General features: G+C 45.7%; 1 protein-coding gene across 2 annotated transcripts in view; it reads right to left on the reverse strand.

Annotated features, from left to right (window-relative positions):
- Nup210 (nucleoporin 210) overlaps nucleotides 1–22,569 on the reverse strand; it is a 95,838-nt gene that overhangs the window by 57,243 nt on the left and 16,026 nt on the right. The window contains exons 3-6 of one of the 2 annotated variants that reach the window (XM_005071160.4): nucleotides 19,361–19,492; nucleotides 10,319–10,415; nucleotides 8,026–8,176; nucleotides 6,275–6,407 (exon numbers count right to left, since the gene is read on the reverse strand). In XM_005071160.4, coding sequence (XP_005071217.1) covers nucleotides 6,275–6,407; nucleotides 8,026–8,176; nucleotides 10,319–10,415; nucleotides 19,361–19,492 — 513 coding nt within the window. Of the gene's footprint in view, nucleotides 1–6,274; nucleotides 6,408–8,025; nucleotides 8,177–9,087; nucleotides 9,182–10,318; nucleotides 10,416–19,360; nucleotides 19,493–22,569 lie in introns of those variants that run through there. The other variant, XM_040738058.1, reaches the window with a different exon arrangement.

Raw genomic sequence — 22,569 nt, forward strand, 5'->3', positions numbered from 1 at the left:
GTAGAGCTGAAGCCATGTACCCCTTCTTGACCTGGAATGGAATATGGCCTGTGAAGGTGCCTAAGGGGATTTGAAAAAAGAGGCAACTTGTCTATCTTCTGCATCTCTTGAACAGATGTCCTTGTTGTATGAATGTGCATCTTTTGGGTATATGCCTAAGAGTAGAATTGCTGGGTCTTGTGGTAGACTGATTCCCATTTTCCTGAGGAAACACCATACTGATTTCCAAAGTGGCTGTACGAGTTTGCACTCCCACCAGCAGCGGAGGAGTGTTCCCCTTTCACTACAACCTCTCCAGCATAAACTGTCATTGGTGTTTTTGATTTTACCCATTCTGACAGGAGTAAGATGGTATCTCAGAGTTGTTTTGATTTGTATTTCCCTAATGGCTCAGGATGTTGAGCACTTTCTTATGTGTCTCTCAATCATTTTAGACTCCTCTATTATATGCTCCATAAGAGCACCCAGCGACTTGCTTCTGAATCATAGGTCCTCAGAGTAAAATCCTTAGACTATCAGCATCACCTGGGACCTCATATGGGCAAAGGATGTAGGTACAGAGGATTATATATGTCTGAGACCTGCTGCACCAAACTCTTGGGACAGGGCTCAACAGCACATATTCACAGAAGCCCTCCAGGTGTGTTACTGTATAGCCATGAAGCATCCTAGCTAAGTATTTCCCCATGATTTGTTTCACTGTGCTCTACTGCCTAGGCACTCAGAGGCCACCGCAGCTGAGGCCAACTCAGTCCAGTTATTGCTAGAGCTGGCAGCAGATCGTGGTTTAGCAAACTTGCAGAATGTTAAGAGGTGTAAGAGTTAAGCAGTCATATAGACTTCTGCCTAGATTCAATGGGAAGCTGTGGAGACCAGAGAGCACAATGCATGAATGAAGCTGTAAGGATACAGCCTAAGTTGTCATGGAGATTTGATGTTGGAAGATGCTAGGAGGGGGAAGCTGTAGGTAACAAGTAGAGCCAGCCCTAGAGACAGGCTATGTTGATACAAATGGGAAGGCTACAGGCCCAGGGTTGCTCAAGCATACTAGAGCTCAGTCATGCTATCACCATATGTATGGGATGCTGGAGCTGAACTACAGGACTGAGTGTTGGGCCTGCTGAGTTTGGACTTGCTTTGGTTCCATCCTTCCTTTCTGTGTCCCCATTCCTGCCTTTTGGAACAGAAAAGGACATTTGAGGACTGTTTTAGTCTGTGTTCTGTTGCCATGATAAACACCACGACCAAAAGAAAAATAGAAGAAAAGGTTTATTTCGACTTATAACTTTAAAAAAATTTTTTATGTGTCTGGGTGTTTTGTCTGCATGTATGTCTGTGCACCAATGTAATTGATGCCTAGTGCCCATGGAAGCCAGAAGAGTCAATCTGGAAATAGAGTTACAGATGTTTGTGAGCTACTATATAGGCATTGGGAATCAAACCTGGTCCTCCGAAAGAGCAGACAGTGCCCTAACTGCTGAGACATTTCTCTAGCTCCCCATCCCCACAACTTACAGTGTATAGTCCATTATAAGAAAGTCAGGGCAGGAACCTGGAGGCTGAAACTGAGCACAGACAATGGAGAAATGCTGCATACTAGCTTGCTTCTCATAGCTTGCTCAGCCTGCTATCTTATACCATCCAGGAACACCTGCCCAGGAATAGCACCCTCCACAGGGCTGGGCCCTCCCACATCTATCATTAATCAAGAAAATGCTCTACAGAGTTGCCTACAGGCTAGTCTGATGGAGATGTCTTCTCAATTGAGGCTCCCTCTTCCCAGATGACAAAACACTAGCCAGGACAATGACAAAGCTGTGGACTTCCCTTCAGGAGTGGCAGGACCTGGATACTGTTTGGGGATCCTTTATAGGACATGATGCTGGAGAAGTGCAGCAGCCTAGTGTTCCCTGGGTGACATACAAACAAACCTGAGAGAATTTGTAAGCCATTGTATGGATTTGGTTACAGTGTACAGCAGAAGACTACAGAACCCAAGTGAGAGGCCCAGTGGAGAGCAGCCAGGAAGACGAAGAGAGACATTTTTGGAACATTGCAGTCACTAATAGCAATACATCAAATGAAGGGATGGTTGAGGTTCACCAGGACTCAGGATCAGGGCCAACCTGAACAACAGAGCGAGATACCAGATCCTAAAACACAAGAAAACTTCCTTGTAAGTGGCATGACAAAAGCTAGCATCCACATGGAATGGTAAGAAAAGAATGTCAAGAACTTTCAACAGAACTTCAAACTCTTCTGGTATCAGAAATCCCATAAATGTGCTGAACACAGGGGCACAATGTAGGGAAACACATGGCCATAGCTCACATGAGTCTGCATCAAATGTTCACACAGAAGCACTACAAAAGCACACAGTGCAGAAAAGGCATTCATAAGCCACCCATAATACATACACCCCAGCACAACCTTTGTGGAGAGAGCGTATCAGAATTTTAAGAATGAATTGGGTTGGGGATGCAGCTCAGAGGCAAGTCTGTGTTCCTGTTCTTTTGTGTCAGAAGGTTCATACAGGCTGGGGCTGGAGAGAGAGTTCAGTAGCTAAGAGCAGTAGCTACTCCTCCAAAGGACCCAGTTTCAATCCCAGCACCCACATGGCAGCTCACAACTATCTAACACCCCCTTCTGGCCTCCATAGGTACCAGGCACACAGTGGTGCTTAGATAAACATGCAAAAAACACTACGTGTGGGGGGGTGTGGGTGTATTTTAATTAGAAGGTTCTGGGGTAAGACAGGTGGCTCATTGGCTAACAGCACTGGTTGGATTTATTTCCAGCACCTACATGTAGGCTTATAAATCATCTGTAATGCCAGTTCCAAGGTATCTAATGTCCTCTTCTGCCCTCTGCAGGAACACATATGTAGCACATACACACAGGCAAATCATCCATACACATAACTAGAAGGTTCATGTAGGTCATCCAAACTGTCAACATTTAGACTCAATTCAAAGTGCTCATCTTGAGAAGTGGCTATAAATTCTGAATTTCTAACTGGGAAGGTATGCCTCTTTGATCACTTTCAATGAATCGTCATATTTTTCTATTAGAGACAAGGCCTTGATCCATTGCCCAGAATGTCTTTGAACGTGTATTTTACCCCAGGTCCATCTATATTCATGATCTGCCTGCTTCAACCTCCTGAGGGCCTGATCAGAGACACTACCATGGCCAGCCACAGATTTCTTTCATGTGAAAGTGTCAGTGAAATTCCCACTTTCTAGACTTTATAAACTTATGGAAGAAAATGTCAATTAATGTAAGTTAGATATTAATCTCCAAACAGAATGGTTAAATCCAGTTCTGTAAGTTAAAAGATGTGCCAATGACTAAACATGATGAATCCACCCAAAAGGACAGAGATGGGGGGAGAAAGACCATATGAAGAAAACAGCAGAGTCTCCACCTGTGTGCTCTGCTCCTGGTAAACCAATGCCGGCAGGCTATTTCCCTGGGATTCCACCTAGAATCCTCTCCCAGCCTGGCAAACACCACCAACCATCACACAGGCATGTGCCCAAATGATGAGAGCAGGGGACTGGCCGCTTTCTGGTGGGCTTTAGCTCCTCAACTTCTACGGCAGGTGGGTGAGTCACCAAATCTCCAAAGTTCCTGAACCTTGGTAGACCTAACTCTCTGGGTCATGAACTATGTTATATCTGGGCTATGTTAGCTACTCACCAAAAAGCCTGACAAAAGAAATTTGGGGAAGGAAAGGGTTTGGGACTTACAGTTTGAGAGACGTGACAGTGGGAGTTTGAGGCGGATAGCCACACATACTTGCAGTCAGAAAGCAAAGGGTGAACTTGGATACTGATTTATGATAAGCTCCTTAAAAGACCAGCCCAGTGCCTCCCAGCCGTGCTGGCTCTCCCTCCTCTCCCGAGCTGGGCAATGTCCTCTCTCATGGACCCTGCATAGTAAACCATCTCCACCTTATTGCTGGGAGAACTAGATAGCCCAGCCACTATCCTCGTTTTTCTGACTTTCTTTAGAGGGGACAGTGGCAAAAAGACAATACTCAGTCAGGCTCTGTATCTCTGTGTCCCTGACTACACCAGAGGGTCTCCAAGAAGCTCACCTCCCAGGCTTGTTGAGTCCTAACAGGAGGAGCTCTCAGAACCAAGCCCAGAGCTTCAGAGGTGCTCCATCCTAGTGAGGCAATGTCGGCATGTCCACCTATAGCTAAAATCCTTTCTCGTGGAAATATTAGCAACAGCCACCTCTCTTTCCAAGAGCCCAATGACGAGCGGAGGCACAATTCCACCAAAGTTCACTCTGGGGAACCACTTCCTGACAGAGCTGAGGTGAGGGGTTCTTACAGGGCTGTGGGCACTCCTCTCCCCAGTCAGTCACACCTGGAAAGCCTTGCCCAGCAGGGATGTGGGCCCTCTGTAGGCCCCAGCAGGGATGCGGGCCCTCTGTAGGCCCCAGCAGGGATGTGGGCCCTCTGTAGGCCCCAGCAATTAAGGCAGCCAGGTGGCAGGGAGCAGCTGGATACTTCTCTATGTGGGATGTAAACTGTCAGCAAACCCAGCAGGGATGATCTTTTGCAAGGGGCACAGATGAATGTCCCAAGATGCCAGTTGCTTAGCTCAAGGACAAACACAACACTACCCCTTCCAGGTCCTCATCCTTCAAGGCAACGGTCAACATTTCAAGGCATTCCTGGTCAGCATATGTGTTCATGCAGAATATTATACAAGCCTGTTTGTGTTCTTTGGCCTTTCAAGACACCCCCTGATCACGTTCCTTCTTAGGATGTTACATTGGCGACCACAGAACTCCACTTCTAACTGCTTCACCAAGGTCCCAGAAACCTCAGTCTTAGAACTGTCCTTGTCCTGCCAGAAATTCTTCCCTAGAGTCAAAAGTGGTATCAAGCTTTGACAAGACCCTTGCACATCCTCTTGTACAGCATGCTAATCCTGACTGGACACTATGCAGGAGGCTGATGCAACAGACACTCACAAAACACAAGCTTGCTTCCCTCCATCTTTACCCCAAGAGCAGAAGCAGGGGGTGGAGGCCTTCAAATGGACCAAGCAATCCCCACCCAGGATGACTAACCAGACATTCCTGGTGGCTCACAGATGTGGTACCTCTCAGGTCCCCATCAATGAACTGTCATTCAACCTGGAATTCACTGTAGGAAACTGGAGGCCTTAAGTTGCTGGTAGGTAACAACCCTCTTAAACACCCTGCCACTCTGGTGGTCACCTGTGGAGACATGTGGCCAAAGCCCTTAGTGAAGCAACCCTAAATGCAGCACACTTGTCTTGAGGTTCTCTGAGGACTGTGTTCTGATGCCACACACGGGCACCTGTGAACTAGGCAGTCAGGATTCCTAGGAGGAATCCACACTCACCTTCTAAAATACATACACTCAGTTCTATAGACTCTCCAGAACAGCAGCACTCCTGTCAATCATGGTTTTCTTGCAACTTGGGCAGAAATTGCCCACCAGAGACAAAGCTCAACTTTTCTCACCAGTCAGAGGCGGACCATGGGCACAACCTGGTCCAACGTGAGCCAACAGCTCTGTAGTTGCTCTAAATGAAGCCAGAGAATTGAAAGCAGGAACTCAGCTATAAGCACACCCATGTTCATAACATTCTTCATGACAAACAAAAGATGGAGCGATGCCAACTGTCAGAGACAGACAGATGGATAAAATGTGGTCTGATGCATTCTAGATGGCAATGGATCTTGAGGACACAGTCAATGGAAGCCCAATTGCAGAATGAGCATACAGGATTGCATGTAACTGAGGTCCCCAAAGCAGCCAACTTCATTAGACAGTGGTTAGCAGGTACTGAGTGTGAGGGAGAGGGATGGGTGTGTTTAATGAGGACATCAGTTCAGCTGGGGAAGATGGAAAAGTTCTGGAGATGGGTGGTGGTGACAGTTACAAAATGCTACCAAGGAACATAATGCCACTGATCTGTACACACAAAAACTTTATGGTGGTAAACTTTATGTATATTTCATTACAGTAACAAAAAGGGAAGTGGCTGATAACTCAATTTCTTTCACAGAGGACCCAGGTTCAGCTCCTAGTACCCACATAGTGGCTGATTGCCATAGTAGCTAACTCCAGTTCCAGGGGATCCATTGCCCTCTTCTGGCTTCCTCAGATACTGCATGAGCATAGAACCCTGCCCCCCATACCATACACATAAAAAAATAAACATAAAATATTTTTAAAGGAAAGATGGAAGCATCTAACATGACTTCTGAGTCACGGATGTACCTGTAATCTTCCCCTGCCTGATCTTCTGAACCTTGTAGCGAATGGACGTCCCCACCAACAAGTAGACATCATAGGCTGGATTCAGAAGGATGTTCTCCAAGATCAGCAGCCTGACTTCCGCAGGGCGAACATTCTTAGCACAGAGAAAAGGAGAAAGAGTGTAAGGTGGGTGGGGGCTGGGGACAGAGGAGCTGTGGGTAAGAAAGGCTTGAGGTTCTTTTGGTTGTGTGATGGTGGGATCCCTGCATGTGTGTTTTAATGTGTATGGGTATTTAGTCTGCATGTGTATCTGTGCACCATATGCATGCCTCATTCCCACTGAGGCTAGAAGAGGGTGCTGGATCCTCTGGAACTGGAGTTATAGATGGTTATGAGCTGCAATATGGGTGCTGGAAACCAAACCTGGGTCCTCTGGAAGGGCAGCAAGTGCTCTTAACTGCTGAACCATCTCCTCAACCCATGGTAGGTTTTGTTGGTTTGTTTTTGTTTTGTTTTTAATATTTATTTTAAATTACGTGATTGTGTGTGTGTGTGTGTGTGTGTGTGTGTGTGTATGCACGCGCCACATGTGTGGGGGTGCCTATGGAGGCCAGAAGAAGGAATTGGATACTCTGTATCGAGATTTTGAGACACCTGATGTAGGTACTGAGAACTGGACTTGGGTTCTCTGTAAGAGCAGCAAATACTATAACTACTATACCATTTCTACAGCCCCACTTGTTCTATTTTTATGTAGAGCTGGGGACTGACCCCAGGACTGGCCAATACTCGGTACACGGCTCAGGTACAGTTAAAGCCCCAGAACTCTGTTTTCTCTTCTGACTTCTCAGTATGACCCTATAGACACAAATAAATAGGATATCACTTGCAACCCCACACCCTAGACCCCAGGAGAACCCCACAGGTATGGCACCAGGAAGCACACAAAACCATCATTGCCAAAAACATCTGACCACTCACTGTACCTTACCCGTGTTCTATCTTGACTTAAAGTGACAATAACTACACAGAAAGAAAACAGAGGAGCCAGGAGCAATGTCTACAGATGCTGTGGCTACCAGTGCTCAAGCTCTCCCTCCACAAATGCTCAGAGGTCCAGAATGACCTGAAAGGGGGAGTACTGTGTGTCCTCAGTTCCTACCCCCTGGTCTCTTCCCCAGCTCACCCCTCAGCCCCTACCTAGCCCTCAGGAAGCAACTTGAGAGACTGAGCAGACAGATGACAGAACCTCCTGTGCAGTGTACCCTGGGTGTCAGATTCCCCAGTAGCTGTGGCTTCCATTGTAGGAGAAAACTAACGGCAGAAATGATGCTTGTTGACAGACATGCCAACAGATCTAGACTGTGGATTTATGGCCATCTTCCATCTCCATGGATTTGCTTCAGCACCTCAAACGCCTACACAGGTCTGGACTCAGGGCACATGCTGGTAGGAAAAGTCTTTTACTAATTGAGGAGAAGTGGGAAGATGTGACCATCCAAAAATGGTCACTGAGCCAGTCTCAGATGGTAGGTGTACCCCTGAATCAGGATGGAGAGCACTTCCAGGAAATGAGGTAACTCCTTCAAAGCTGAGGAGCAGATGCTGTGACCTCTGTGATACTAACTTCTGGAGCCTCAACCTCCCTTCCCTGTGCCATAGCTCACACAATCAAACAAATGGAAACATACAGTAAGACTCTAGTGCTCATTCTGCAATCCACTATCACCCTTACCCCACTGTGGGGACAGCATAGTAGAACCTAGGCCCACCTTGTAGACAGCCTCCTGAATGCGAGCCTTGAGCTTGGAGCTTCCAGTCTTCATCCCAGACACTAGGATGGTGTCGCCTTGCTTGGCTGCCTTCTCCATCTCTGAGATGTAGGAAGGCGGGATATACGTGGATTCCAAGAAGGTGAGGATTCTGAAAGGGGAATGCATTACAAGACCTGAACATGGAATTTCCCAGAACTCAGTGTGGCATTCACCATTATCAGGGTCTCCTACTGAGGGCTAGACCCTGGAATAAGGTGCTGATGTCACGAATCACACTGCTTGGGAACATTAGAAACACATCTTTGCTACTGTCTGAGTCAGAGCTGCAGCATCTCTTTGGAATACACCTGGATTTGGGAATGGTCACTATGTCAGATCCATACATGATGACATACACTAGAATTTGAGATAATCATCTGGGTCCACAGGGAAAAGTCTCATTAAAAGGCAAGTCCAAGGTCCCAACTCAAAGAGGGCCAGTAATGCCACCAAGCACAGTGAACACTCCTGAGAGCATGCTGCCAAGTAGGACTGGTTTTGGGGGTCTTTCAGCAAGCAATTCACAATAAACCCCCTGCTTGCTCTGCCCAAGAAGGAACAGCTTTCAGGACATACTTTCAGTCTCCCCAGAATCAACCCAGCTGTGGTTTATCATCCTATAGCTTAGTGACAGAGTGCAACCTAGTATGCACTAGACCTAGCTAGGTCCCATGCCCAGCATCACACACATACCACCTGGACTGTCATTTTCATAAGTGTCAAGATCCTGAAAGTCAAAGAAAGGCCAAGGGACTATCCCAAGCTGACAGACAAAAAAAAAGGAAAGTGACAGCATGCAATGTGTGACTCTGAGGTGATATTCTAAGTTCCAAAGATAGCATGCATCTGGGTGAATTTCCTGAATTTTAAAAAAATATTTTTTGTATTGTGTCTTGTCTATGACATGGACATCTGTGCTCCATGTGCATGTAGTGCCTGTGGAAGTCAGAAGAGGGTGATGGATCCCCTGGAACTGGAGTTACAGACAGCTGTGAGCTACAAGGGTGCTGGGAATCAAACCTGGGTCCTCTGGAAGAGCAGCCAACTCTCTTAACCGCTGAGCCATCTCTCCAGCCCCAACTTCCTGATCTTGATAACTGTACTGGAGACACTCAAGAAAATATCCTAATGGTAGTGAAAGCACAGTAAAATGATCAAAGGTGACAGGACATCACCCTGGCAACGGGTCCTCAGGCAATTTAGGGAAACATTTTCTGCACTACACTGGCATTTTCTGCAGGTTTTAAACGGAATTACTCCACTGCCACTCCAGTCAAAAGACAGACAGCCTTCAGCCATGACTTTAAATGGAAGGAGTATGTCTCAGGAAAGAAACTTAAAAACAATTTCTTTTGTATTTATTACCATTCAACCGCATGTGTGTGCGTGCGTGCGTGCGTGCGTGCGTGCGTGCGCGCGTGTGTGTGTGTGTGTGTGTGAGTGAGTGTCTTGTAACTCACGTAAGAAGGGCAGAAGACAATTGACAGGGGTCAATTCTCCTTCTACCACACAGCATGACCTGGAGATTCAGGTCATCTTGCTGATAAGCCCCTTTGCCCACCAAGCCATCTTGTTGCCCCAAAAGGAACTTTTTCATTCTGTCAAGCATACATTTGATTCAGCACAGGTTCAGCAGCTCAGTGCTGGATAAAGCATTGAGATCTACAGAGATCTGTGTACAAATGCCAATTCAGCCACTTACCAATAGGCCCATTCTCTCCAAACCTCAGTTTCCCTGGCTGGAAAGTGGGAAGGTCAGAGGTGGGCACAGGCCAGATGGCTGCTGGGGGAGGGGTGTAATGAGTTCAGATGCTCTGACATGCTCTCTTTATGAGTCTGTCTGCACTCCATGCTAGAGACTCAGCCTATCCTAAGGACAGTTTTTTGCTTCTGGACTGTCCTATTAGCCAGAACATGCCTCCCCTTTAACTTGCTCACCAAGGAAGCACTTCCTTCTAGGGCCACCCGCATGTTCCTTGCACACCAAGACAGCCTTCCAGGGTCCTGAGTCTTCTTTGTCCAGCTAGCTATCCCAACCTCTCTGACAAGTTCCCACAGAATACACCACAGTGAGCCACAGAGGCTGCCTGAACACTTGGGAGGCACTAAACTTTCTTTCCCAATCAGTCACTGTGAGCACCAAGCATCCTGGGAGGCACCCTGGCCTCTTCACTGATAAAAGGAAGCCTGAAGACCTCCAATTCTCTGCCTAAACTCATATGTAGTCAGGCCTTGTCACAGAGCCTCTTACCGTAGTGCATTGTGGGAGTCTGAGAACCCGTTGGCCTCTGTATCCTTCACAATTGTCCAGTCAAAGACCAGTCCTGCCAGGGTGCTGAAGGTATTCCCTGTAAAAGAATTCAGAAGCAGAAATGCATGAGTTTGCTCCCTAGGGTCCAGGGACAGGGAGACAGCAACCTTGACTACATGCAGTCACAGAGCTCAGCACCACACCCCTGCAAGGCACACACCATGACCTCTATTTCAGAAAGGGAAAACTGAGACTCAAAGGAAAGCTTGAGTGGTACTTGCTTCTTATCATAAAGGGCTGAGCCAAGATTTGAACCCAGGCCTGTCCCTCCACACTTACCCTTGAACCCTCCGTAGGTGTAGATACCTTAGGAGGTCACTGAGACCTAAGTCATTAATCCCCCTCCTTGTCATCTCCTGAAGAGATAATGCCTCCCTTCGAGGTACAGGAGCATGGGAGCGTATTTCAGCAGCAGAAGCCACAAAGGGAGGGCAAGGAAAAGCTTCTACCTTACTGGAATCAACAATCAGGGACAGAGGGAGGAAATAGTGGCAAGATATAGAACGTAAGAACATGCTCCTGCCGGGCAGCGGTGGCGCACGCCTTTAATCCCAGCACTTGGGAGGCAGAGGCAGGTGGATTTCTGTGAGTTCGAGGCCAGGCTGGACCGATAGCTTCCAAAACAATACAGAGAAACCCTGTCTCGTAAAAAACAAAAACAAAAACAAAAACAAAAAACCAAAAAAACAAAAACCATGCTCCCAAGGGCCTGTTCAGCCTGGTCGCATCTCCCGAGTTTGCACCCTCTCAAAAGCTCATCGCATTATGAAGCCATCAACTGACAAGGTCAGATCCCTCATGACCCACTCCCTTCCCCAGGCCACATATCTGAGCACTCCTGCACCTGTGTCCAAGTCAACACAAGCCCATGAGAGACAGTCCAGACCCAAATCATAAAACAACAGACCACCCTGGAATCTCACCTTCTCCACCCAAGATCTCAAAGGCCAAATCAGAGCCTAGAGAGCTGGCTTAGTGGTTAAGAGTGCTGGCTGCTCTTCCAGGAGACGCAGGTTTGGTTCCCAGCATCCACATCATGTGGCTCACAACTGCCTGTAACTCCAGCTCCAGGGGATCTGATGCCCTCTGGATTTTGTGGACACCTGCATGCAGGTGGTATAGCACGTAAACTCATGCAGGCACACACATATACATAAATGAAGACTGAACTAATAAATGTTTGTTTTTAAAGCCCAAATCAAACCATACTTAGCAAAAAGGCCAGGGAAAGGTGACCTTTGCCTTTACTTCTCAGGGGAGACTAGAGGGGGTAGGGCTCTTCTTAAAGGTCCTTGGGTGTCTTTCCACCTCTGGACAAGTGGACAGAGGCAGATAAGCCTCATCCAGAATGGATGAAGATACAGGGAGGTGTTGAACAGACAAAAAGCTATGATTCTAAAACTCTCAGGAAGCCGTTGGTAGCTGTCACACTAATATCCATGAGGCAGATACTGAAATCCACACCTTGAACATGCATGGAAAGAACATCAGAGGCACTCCCATCAGCACAGCTGTTTTCATTACATGGGGACTGAGCCCTTTTTTCCACACCCCAGAGACAAGGTGAACACCACCTCACAACCTAGCCTCTTTCTGTGACACAGTTGGGACCACAGGAACCCCCCACCCACCCACCAGCCCAGCCCATTTAAGCTCCCTCATGGCATAACCAAGCAAGCTAATGCTGTAGGATGCTGACGGAGACAAGAGGATATCCTATGATCCCTTTAGGTTATACAATCACTACCAGCCATTCAATATGATAACCTAATGGGTGTTCTACTCCCTTGACCACAGCCATCTGCATATCCATGAGTACTTTGAGAGTTCCTCCTGGTCACACCAGACCTCTTCTCTCTACTATAAAATGGGAACAACAACTCCACCCTATGGATCTATTGAATCAATTCAAGAAAGTGTCTCCAGTGGGCTCCAAAGATGGCTTAGTGGTTAAAAGCCTTGTATACTATGCTTAGAGGGGATCTGAGTTTGGTTCCTAGAACCCACATAGGATAGCTCATAATCACTTGTAACTCCATGTCCTGACCTCCAAGGGCACCTGTACTCCTGCGCATAAACCCACAAATACATATAAACATAATTCAAAATAAATCTTAAGATAGAAAATATTCCCAGCGAGTAAGAGGGCCTTGTGAGGAGAGCAGGGGAAACAGACACTCCACCAGGAGCCTGTCTGGTAGAATACCTGTGGCAGCAGGATGGCTCCTGGGCTCCGATGTTACCACCTCTCTCTCCCCACCCTGTTTCCCACATTCCCAAGATGAAGAGGTGACAGACGTGATGACTCTAAGAGTATGAAGAACTTAGGGCTTCTTAAAGTCTCACCAATTCAGAAGGATGTGCATGGGGAACTAACTGGAATTTTCCAGGCTCCCTGTGTATGCAAGATGTGGGGTTCTCATTCAAAGGCAGTGGAAAGTGCCAGAAGGTTAGAAAAGAAACAGGAGGCCCTTCCCAAGGTATGAAACCAGCTGAGGACATGCTCACTCAGGGTGTGAGCTCGTCCAAAGGTGACAACAGACCCTCAGAGGGGTCTTGAAACCCTGTCCTGCAACTTGGGGCACAAAGGGGCCAGAAACAGCCAATTACTGGTTTTTCCTGTCAGCAATTGCACCACCATCCCACCTGACATGGGCTCTAGAGAACTCAAGTCACATCTCTTCTTCCTAAATGGATGGCTGTACCCTACATATGCACCCAACCCTCCCCCACCAAGACTCTCACAGGTAGAGAGTATAAACAGTTAAGAATGAGGAAAGGGAACAGGAGGACCCAGGGAACCAAGAGCCAGGGGAAGGTGGCAGCCACTCCAGGATGCATGGCAGTGGCAAAGATGCAGCAACCTGAATTGTTAAGGCTCCATGCCACCAGCATACACTCCACTGTTCAAGCAGAGGCCACAATTACAGGCTTCCAGATAGCAGGGTTTGAGCATGAAGCCAAGCCCGGCTCCTTCTGAGCACAGGACTCTGGGAACTGTCCTGTAGGCAGGGTGGACACTGATTCCTCCTGACAAGACGTAACCATAGGAAGCCATATAATGGCTCCCTTGCTGTGGCTCAGAGCCCTCCAAAAAGGGATAGGGAGGCACCACCAAGTAAGCCTGCCACCCAAAATGAAGTGGGGGTGGGGCTGTAGGTTTATAGGATGCAAAAGGCAAAATGGCCTCACAGACCAGGCCCAAAGTCTTGCTTCTCCACTTGAGAATTAGGTATGAGCACCATGTGTACAACCCACAGAACCCTTGACCCCAAAGCCTCACAGTCAAGAGATATAAACCAGGAGATACAGGGGCTTAGGCTTCAGAGGACATACTTCTGCACTAGTCCACAGGACAGAAGGGAGGAGGGCCACAGAAAAACATTATGCAACTCAAATGAACAAACAGGTGTTCAGTGCTCACTGGCTCCAAAGTCCAGAAGCAGTGGGAAGAATAAAGCTCAGCTCAACAAAGTAAAACGAGCCCTGAACACCAAGGGCAGGAGGGTGAGAGAAGCCAGCAGGAAAGAGAAAGTTGTACCTGGGAAGCCTGAGCAGAGCCAGGGAGGAGGAACACCTGAGCAGGAAGGCCTGGAAGAGGCAGGGCTTCTGACAGTTAAGACTTGGGCCCAGGCCCCCATCCCAAAGGTAGAGCACAAGCACAGGGAGGAGGGTATCTCTGGGAACCTGGAGCATGCTCAGTCCCATTTCACTGATGCACATGGTACACAAGGGGTAGAAAATCATTCTGGAAACACTCTGCAAACAACATCACCTCAAAAGAGCAGTGTCTTAGTCCCCAGCTCTTAAACCATGGGTTATCACCATGACTGAATGTAGAATCCACAAAAAAACACAACAGTGAAACATTTTTTAGAAGGGGGCAATGACCAGAAAATAATCAAAACTCAAATGTGTAATGCCACATGTTGTGCCACACAACTTTACTACAATCTCGGTTCTGAACATGCAACATGTGTACTTTGGTAGGCTTTTTGTTCTGTTTTGTTTTTCCTGACATAGGGTCTCACTGTACAGACCAAGCTAGTGCTGAACTCACAGCAGTCCTGCTGCCTCTGCTTCCCCAGGGATGGGATTAAAGGCATGGGCAACAACATCTGGCTAACATGAGCACTTTGCATTGGACATTCCATCGTGCTCAGATTTGAAACCACCATGTGTTATAAAGGCAATGTTTTAATATATGTACAAAGTTTTCTGCTCTTAAAAATACCATAATTGGGTCTGGAGAGATGGCTCAGTGGTTAAGAGCGCTTGCTGCTTTTCCAGAGGACCTGGGTTCAATTCCCAGGACTCACATGGCAGTTCACAACTGTCTATACCTCCTGTTCCAGAGGATCTGACACCCTCACACAGGCATACATGCAGACAAAACACCAATGTACATATAAATAGATAAATGATTGATTAAGAAAAACAAGGACTTTTCCATATTTTCTCGTCATTCCTCAGCACATATCAAATTAGTTTATCTTTGGGGCTATATTGCATTACAATTTTGATTTTAAAAATTGCTTGATGAGTGGGACACATCTGTAATCCCAGCACTTGTGCAGTAGAAGCAGAAAGGACAGGGGTACAAGACATCCTCAGTTATAGTGAGTTTGTGGCCAGCCTGAGCTGGCCCTGTCTCAATCCCTCCCTAACCTAGAAATATATCTGAATTGCCAACTAAAAGTTGCATAGAAAATCAGTATGTGAATTTTGGCTTGGGGTTTCTGAAATGGCCATTAATACATTTCTCCCATCTTGCACTATGTATTTATGCAAAGTGACATTCTCAGCACTCACACCTCAAAAATCAAAATACCCATCAGCTCTGAAAAGCCCAGCAGACACTCTGTGTCCTGCAGTATCAAACACCCAGCTGGGATTTAATTCTTTATGTAAAAGTGAGCAAGTGCATCCATCTTGTTAGTATGTAAATTTGCTTTCATCTTTAAAAATGGTAAAATTATACAAACACAAAAGCATTGTTTTAAAATAAATATGTGGTTTATTACAAGCAAAAATTTGACTTGATGCCTACTTTAAGTTCTTATATACCAGAGACCACATAAAAACTGCTTGGGCAAAAAGGGCTGCAAAAAGAGTCCTGTGACAGTCCATTTCCAGTTCCTAAAATAGAGCATTACAGTTTGGATCTTGATTCTCCCAAAGACTTGGTCGCCAGACTGTGGCACCATTGAGAATGGAGGCATGCTATTCCAGGAGATACTGGAAGGCAACAAGATCAAACAACCATGGACTAAAACTTCTGAACCCATAGGCCAAAGAAAACCTTTCTTCAATCTAAGCTGATTGCGTCCAGTGTTTAGTCATAGTAGAATGCTAATACCAGTAATGTGTAAAGGAAACTAGTTTATTTCAGCTCATGGTTCAAGAGAACGGATATGCAAGATTAGGTTGCCACACCCAGTAAAGAACTCATGTTGAGATGCATCATGAGGGATCAGGGACATGGCTTATAGATACAGTATTTGCCTAGCATGTATGAAGCCCTTGGTTAGAATCCCCAGCAACACAGAAAACTGGGTATGGTAAAACATGTCTATATTCCATTACTCTGGATGCAAAAGCAAGGGGGTCTGAAATTCAGCTGCACAGTGAATAGGAGGTCAGCCTGGACTGCATACGAGCCTGTTTCCCAACAAACAAGCTGCTTCACATTTTGAATGTAGTGAAAATGCAGGATAGGCAGGTAGACGGCAGACTTGCCTGGGTATAAACTGAACAAAACAAAGCTAGCTGATCAGCAAGAACTCCACTGGTCCCTCTTATAACCACCATTCCCAAGCACTCATACTCTGAGGACAGAATATGAACTTGAGTTTCAGGCAGGCAAATAGCATTTAAACCACAGCAGGCAGATGGTCTACGGCAGAGTGCAGCAGCAGCATTCTCCATCACCAGTGTGACCCGGGTAAGTTACCACAGCTTCCTTGACTACAACTTGCTTGTGGCCTAGCACAAGGATGGCATGCACAGGCTCCCACACGTCTGATAAACTGCAGAGCTAGTGTTGAGAAATCCAGGGATCTAGAGAAGACACAGCCCTTCTCGGACAAAAACGGACGACAAAGGTTGAAGTATTCCTGGCTGAGGACAGCCAATCAGAAAGCACATCACTCAGCTGCTTCTTAAAGAGTATTTACATGTATGAATGCAGGCCTAGTGTCCAGAAGAAGCTAGAAAAGGGTGTTGGATCCCCTGGAATTGAAGTTACAGATGGTGGTAAGCCACTTTGTAAACACTGAAACTCAAGCCTGGGTCCTCTGCACAAGCAGCTAGTGCTCTTAACTGCTGAGCCATCTCTCCAGCCCCACCCATCCGTGTTTACTTAAGAGAACCTAAAACATGCGTTTACACAGAAGTTCACAGTGGCAAAGTAGAAGCCCAAAATTCCATCGGCTGATGTCTAGAGAAACAGTGCCAGATGTCCACACAGTGGAATGCTATTTGACAATAAAAAGAACAAACTGATGTCACCTGGTACTGAATGCATGCACTGAAAGCACCAGGCTTAGTGGGAGTGAGAGAAGATGGTCAGAAGACTGTGTGGCTGTGCCAGATGACCACACTTTCAGGAAAAGTCCAGAAATACAGACAGGACCTGGCTGGGGAGGGAGGTCTGTGCCAGGGGCTGGGCAACGGTCAGTGAGTGTTCACAGGTTTTGGGTTTCTTTCTACACTGATGAGAAGTTCTAAAATTAGACAGTGATGTGGTGATGGTGGTACAATTTTGGGAATTAAACCAGAACCCACATTTTGAAAAGGTGAACTAGGTCTGGAGAGATGGTTCCCTGGTTAAGAGCACTTGCTGCTCTTGCAGAGGGACCAAATTTGGTCCCCAGCACCCACATGGAGGCTCACACTGAAACTCTAGTTCCGGATGATCAGAAACCCTTTTCTGGACTCTGGGGGTGCTCCACATATGTGGTGTACATACAAGCATACATGCATGCATGCATAAATGCCTACACATGCAAACACTCATGTATATAAAATAAATCTTTAAAAATTTAGAACAAAGTGAATTAATGCATATAAATCCCAGTAGGAATAATCTTTAAGTAACTTCAGGTAGAAACAGAGCAGGGGTCAGCAAATTACAACACCTGGAACAAGTCTGGCTTCTGTTTGTTTGTTTGTTTGTTTTTTAGACAGGGTTTTTCTGTTGTAGCCCTGGCTGTCCTGGAACTCACTCTGCAGACCAGGCTGGCCTAGAGCTCACAGAGATCCATCTGCTTCTGCCTCGGAAGTATTGGGATTAAAGGTGTGCGCCACCACCACAAGCTCCCTGCCTGCTTTTATAAAATAATGTCGTATCAGGACCCACCACTCATTGCTGCATACCTCTGACTATTCTAGAGCAACAAGGTCCCAGGTGAAAAGCTGTGACACAGACATATACCCAGAGAAGCTTTATCCCATTTACCATGCTGCCCATCACAGAACACAATGGCCAACTTCTGAACCAAAGCAGGACCCCTGGAGCCAGGTTACAGCTCAGATTCTGGCTCAGCTACAAGGCAACTACACTCCTACCCCACCCCACCCCAATGTACACCCATGGCTGGTAAACCCACAATCCTCACTATTCACCTCACCATCATGTCTTCCCCAAAGAGTTTTCAACATGCACCCTGCACACCAGCCTCAGCTGTCGTCAGGGTCCCTCCCAGCTCTACTGTCCCCTAGTGACCTGCAGACGCTTGGGACTGGAAGCAATTCTGACTCTGTAGTCTTCAGACCTGGGGATATTTGCATTGACTCTTCCAAGTGCTTCATGAAGTTTAAGATTCCAGATTTTCTGTTGTGGACCTCTCATTCCATGTATACACCTTGCCTATTCACAGGGAATATCCCTACCTCCCAGAGTTCTGGGAGCAACAACTCATGTATTGAATGAAGGCTTAGGTAACAGCCATGGTACTGTGCTGCTCAGAGGTGTTAAACTTTTATTTTTAATAACTGTTTAAGATGTATTTACTTTATGTATACTGGCTCTATATGCATATACACCGGTATGCCAGAAGAGAGCATCAGATCCTATTATAGATGGCTGTGAGCCACCATGTGGTTGCTGGGAATTGAACTCAGGACCTCTGGAAGACCTGCCAGAGCTCTAAACCGCTGCGCCATCTCTGCGGCTCTACAGGTGGTAAGCTTTTAAACAACTGGGGCCAAGTGGGGAGAAGTTAGGAACCAGGAGCACGGGCTCGAAGGGGATTATCAGGACCCCACTCTTTCCTCCATCTCTTTGCTTGCTGGCTACCATAAAGTAAGCAGTCTCCCGCCATGATGCCCTGCCCTGCCACGGGCCCAAAAGCATGGCCTGGAACCTCTAAAAGCACGCGTCAAAAATGTCCTGGTCTTGTTTGTCCCAGGTGTTTTATCACAAGTATGACAAGCTGAATGACATACTCCTCTTGCTCTCCTTCCAAGAGGTCAGCCTCCAGCCCAGTCTGCTCCTAGTAGGTAAGGTCACCCCAGAATCCCACCCCAGAAGTGACAGCCAATACACTGAGCCAGCAGCCCACAGCTGCCCTTACCTATACATGTGTTTGGAGGTCTGGGGTACTTAGGAAATCAAAAACAGCCTGGAACTGAACAGGAAAAAAAGGGTTCCTACTTCCCAGTGGGGTTATCGCCTCTGTGGACAGCTCTCCCACAGCTCCTGAGACAGAGGTATCAAGACCATCTCTGCATAGGCACCAAGAATGCTCCCAGAGTCAGCTAACATCTACACACACAGGCCAGACCTCTGAACATGAGGAGGGCTGAGGCTTGATGCCACCAATGGAATACAGGCTACTTAAAGACAGCTTTTACCCACTCTGCTTCTCCCTTGGCAGTGGCTCCTCCTTCCTGGCTGGAGCCGTAGCTAGTCATGAAAGGACACAGTAATTGAGGCTATGGCCAAGGTTGGAGCCTGCCAAAGATAGCCCTTGCAGTCACCTTCTGAGTCCAGAGCCTGGATCTTCAGCTCCAGTGGAGAGTCTTCAAGATAGAGTTCACGGGTAGTAGAGACGATCTGGATGCCATGGATGAGGTCAACGATGGCGTCACAGCGCAGCACCTGGCCTGTGGCTGCAGGGAGAAGAAAGGAGTCAGAACTGAGAATGGTGTTCAGCCAATGACCCACCTCCAGGGTCACCACTTCCAGTAACCAACAAGTCAATACGCCACTAAGGAAGCGCTGGATCACTGAGCTACATGTTCAGTCCCTGCTATGGAATTATTACTTTTACTTGATTTGTGTGCATGTATATGTTCTGTGTTATGCCACATAAGTGTAGTTGACCATGGAGGCCACAAGAGGGTGAATCCTTAGAGGTGGAGTTACAGGCAGTTATAAGACATGAAATGTCAGTTATGGGAACTGAACTTAGGTTCTCAGCAAGGACAATACATGTTCTTAATTGCAGAGACATCTTTCCAGCCCCACATTTTAAATGTTGAATACTATGCCCCCCACCTTTTTTTGTTTTGAGACGGGATCTTACTGTAGCCCTGGCCATCCTGGAACTCCCTATGTAGACTAATAGACCAGGCTGTGATGGGGAAAGTTATTTGTATATGTCAATAAAGCACTGTTGGCCAATAAGGAAACAAGATAGGTGGGACTAGGAGTCTAGGAGGATTCTGGGAATTGTAGTGACGAGAGCTCTCGCCATGTGATCTCCCAGGAGCAACAGGCGCTCAGGAGTGTGTCCTCAAAAAGATAAGTTCTTATAAAATACATATTAGTAATTATGGGTTAATAATCAAGTCAGAGCTAGCTGATAAGAAACTGAGCAAACGGCCAATAGCTTCATAGTTAATATAGTGGCTTGTGTGTTTTTTGGAGGCTAAAAGAAGCAACAGGAACCAGGCAGCAGGCACGAAGACTAAATGTTACAGAATGGTGGCAGAAGTGGGATATAAGTCTTCACGTAAAATGACAAAAGTGTAAAAGAGATTTTAGAAACAAAAGAACAGAGAGAAGCACTGCTTCTCGGTAGCAGCATTTTTCTCGGGTGAGCTCTGTTTTGCTAGAGACAAACAAGAGACTTGCCAGCCAGCACTGGCGGTAAACTTATGCCCTCCATCTTGCAAAAACAGCAGTTAAAACAGCTGTAGTTTTGATTAGCAATGTTGTTTAGCAGATAACAGACATGTGGCCAGAAAAATAAAGATTTACAGTGAAGTCAGATTCAGATGAAGAAAAACCTCTAAAAGTTACAGTGTGTACGTAGGCTTGGGAGAGAAAAAGAAACAAAATAAAGTGGTTTAAAAGAAATAAGAGTGGCTGGGCAGTGGTGGCACATGCCTTTAATTCCAGCACTCCAGAGGCAGAGACAGGCAGATTTCCACAGAGAAACCCTGTCTCAGAGAAAAAATAAATAAATAGAAGTAAAAGAAGTAGAGTAATAAAAAAGCCATGTAAAAATGGAAACTACACAGAGAGTCTGGATCCTGTATGTTATTGTGTTTTTCAGTTGTCCAATTACTAAGAAAAGAAAGAATTGCTAAAATATATTTGATTATAAATGCTGCTAAATTAATCCAACTTATATATTTTTAAAATGCTTTGACTTCTAAATCTAAACATAAGAACAGGTTATTTGGGGAAAAATTTTTATTTATGTTTCCACAGAAAATGGAAAGCTGTGGATTCCTTCCAGGCTTCTGTGGTTTGATGAACCAAGACCCCCAGAAAACAGTGGCCCAAGTGATCCAACATTTAAAACAGCTGAGATGATGCAGCCTTAAGGACTACAAAAACAAGGATTTGGCCAGGTTTCTGAGTTTTGTCATGATACCCATTGTATGGACAGCACCCCCTATCAGCAGGAAGCAGTTTGGAATGAACAACGCTCAATTTCCCAAATATTGTTTATAAAGTTTTGTTTTCACTTAAATGGGGTTGCTTATAATTAGTTAATGAACACAATCAATCTCTTCTTAAAGGTAAAAGGGTATTTTGGTATGAAAATGAATACTTTGTATTGGTATGATTCTTCATTTATTGATACAAATTTAAGGTCAATTTTGTGATATGTATATTTCTCCTATTGTTTAGGTATTATGTTTGTATAACTCATTTTAAAAATGTAATGTATAATTAAATAGAGATTATAGATAGTCACTTATAATAGTCAGAACTTATAGTTAGGTAAGTTAGGTTTTTTAGATATACAGAGATGTATTTAAGTTAGATAGTTTTCAAACCTTTCAAAGACCTCAGAAAATGGCATTTAAAATGGTTTAGGGTTTTTCTTGACAATGAAAAATGTCTGCTTCTGGCACATCAATTACGTCTGAGAGTAAGATGGGCATCAAAAAAACTTGTTATGGAGTTTGCTTTCAACATGGCAAGATTAGCCATTTGGGCAAGAAACTGGTCTTGCCTGGACTGTTTGACTGTTGCTGTATAAACTGGGCATGCAGGACACACAGGAAAGTGACTGCTGAATTCAAACAGTCCTTCAGGGTTCCTGCTTCATGAAAAAGTCTGCCAGATATTCTGCAGGACACAGAAAAATGACTGATAAACTACCAATGCAGATGGACAGTTTAAAATTTCCTGCTTTGCTGAGAAGTCTTCCAGACACACTGTGGCCTATGGGCTGAAGATGGATGCCCCAATGTTACAGAGGAACTTCGGGTAACTGTCCAGGCAGTGAGATGTCTCTGTCAATTCTAGTGTTTGTATATTATCCTTCTGTGGTCTTTGATGGAGTTGAAGACAGATAGTTATAATCATAGTTTTTCTTAGTTATGATAAAAGATAAACTACATATAAGGTTTTAGACTCACACAGATAGGATAGATGATAAAATACTTTCTTTAAATCTTACTAAATGTTAATGGATAAAGTATTATAACTATAGTTCTTACTTGATAACTGTCCTGTTATATATAATTTGAGTATGTTAAAGTTAAAACCTTTCTTTTTGTTTAGACAGAAAAGAGGAGATGATGGGGGAAGTTCTGTGTATATATCAATAAAGCACTGCTGACCAACAGGGAAACAAGATAGGTGGGGCTAGGAGTCTAGGAGGATTCTGGGAATTGTAGTGACGAGAGCTCTCGCCATGTGATCTCCCAGGAGCAATGGATGCTCAGGCGTGCATTCTCAAAAAGATAAGTTCTTGTAAAATATATATTAGTAATTATGGGTT

Source organism: Mesocricetus auratus, unplaced genomic scaffold, assembly GCF_017639785.1.
Source record: "Mesocricetus auratus isolate SY011 unplaced genomic scaffold, BCM_Maur_2.0 Super-Scaffold_100676, whole genome shotgun sequence".
In the NCBI taxonomy this organism is placed as follows: domain Eukaryota; kingdom Metazoa; phylum Chordata; class Mammalia; order Rodentia; family Cricetidae; genus Mesocricetus; species Mesocricetus auratus.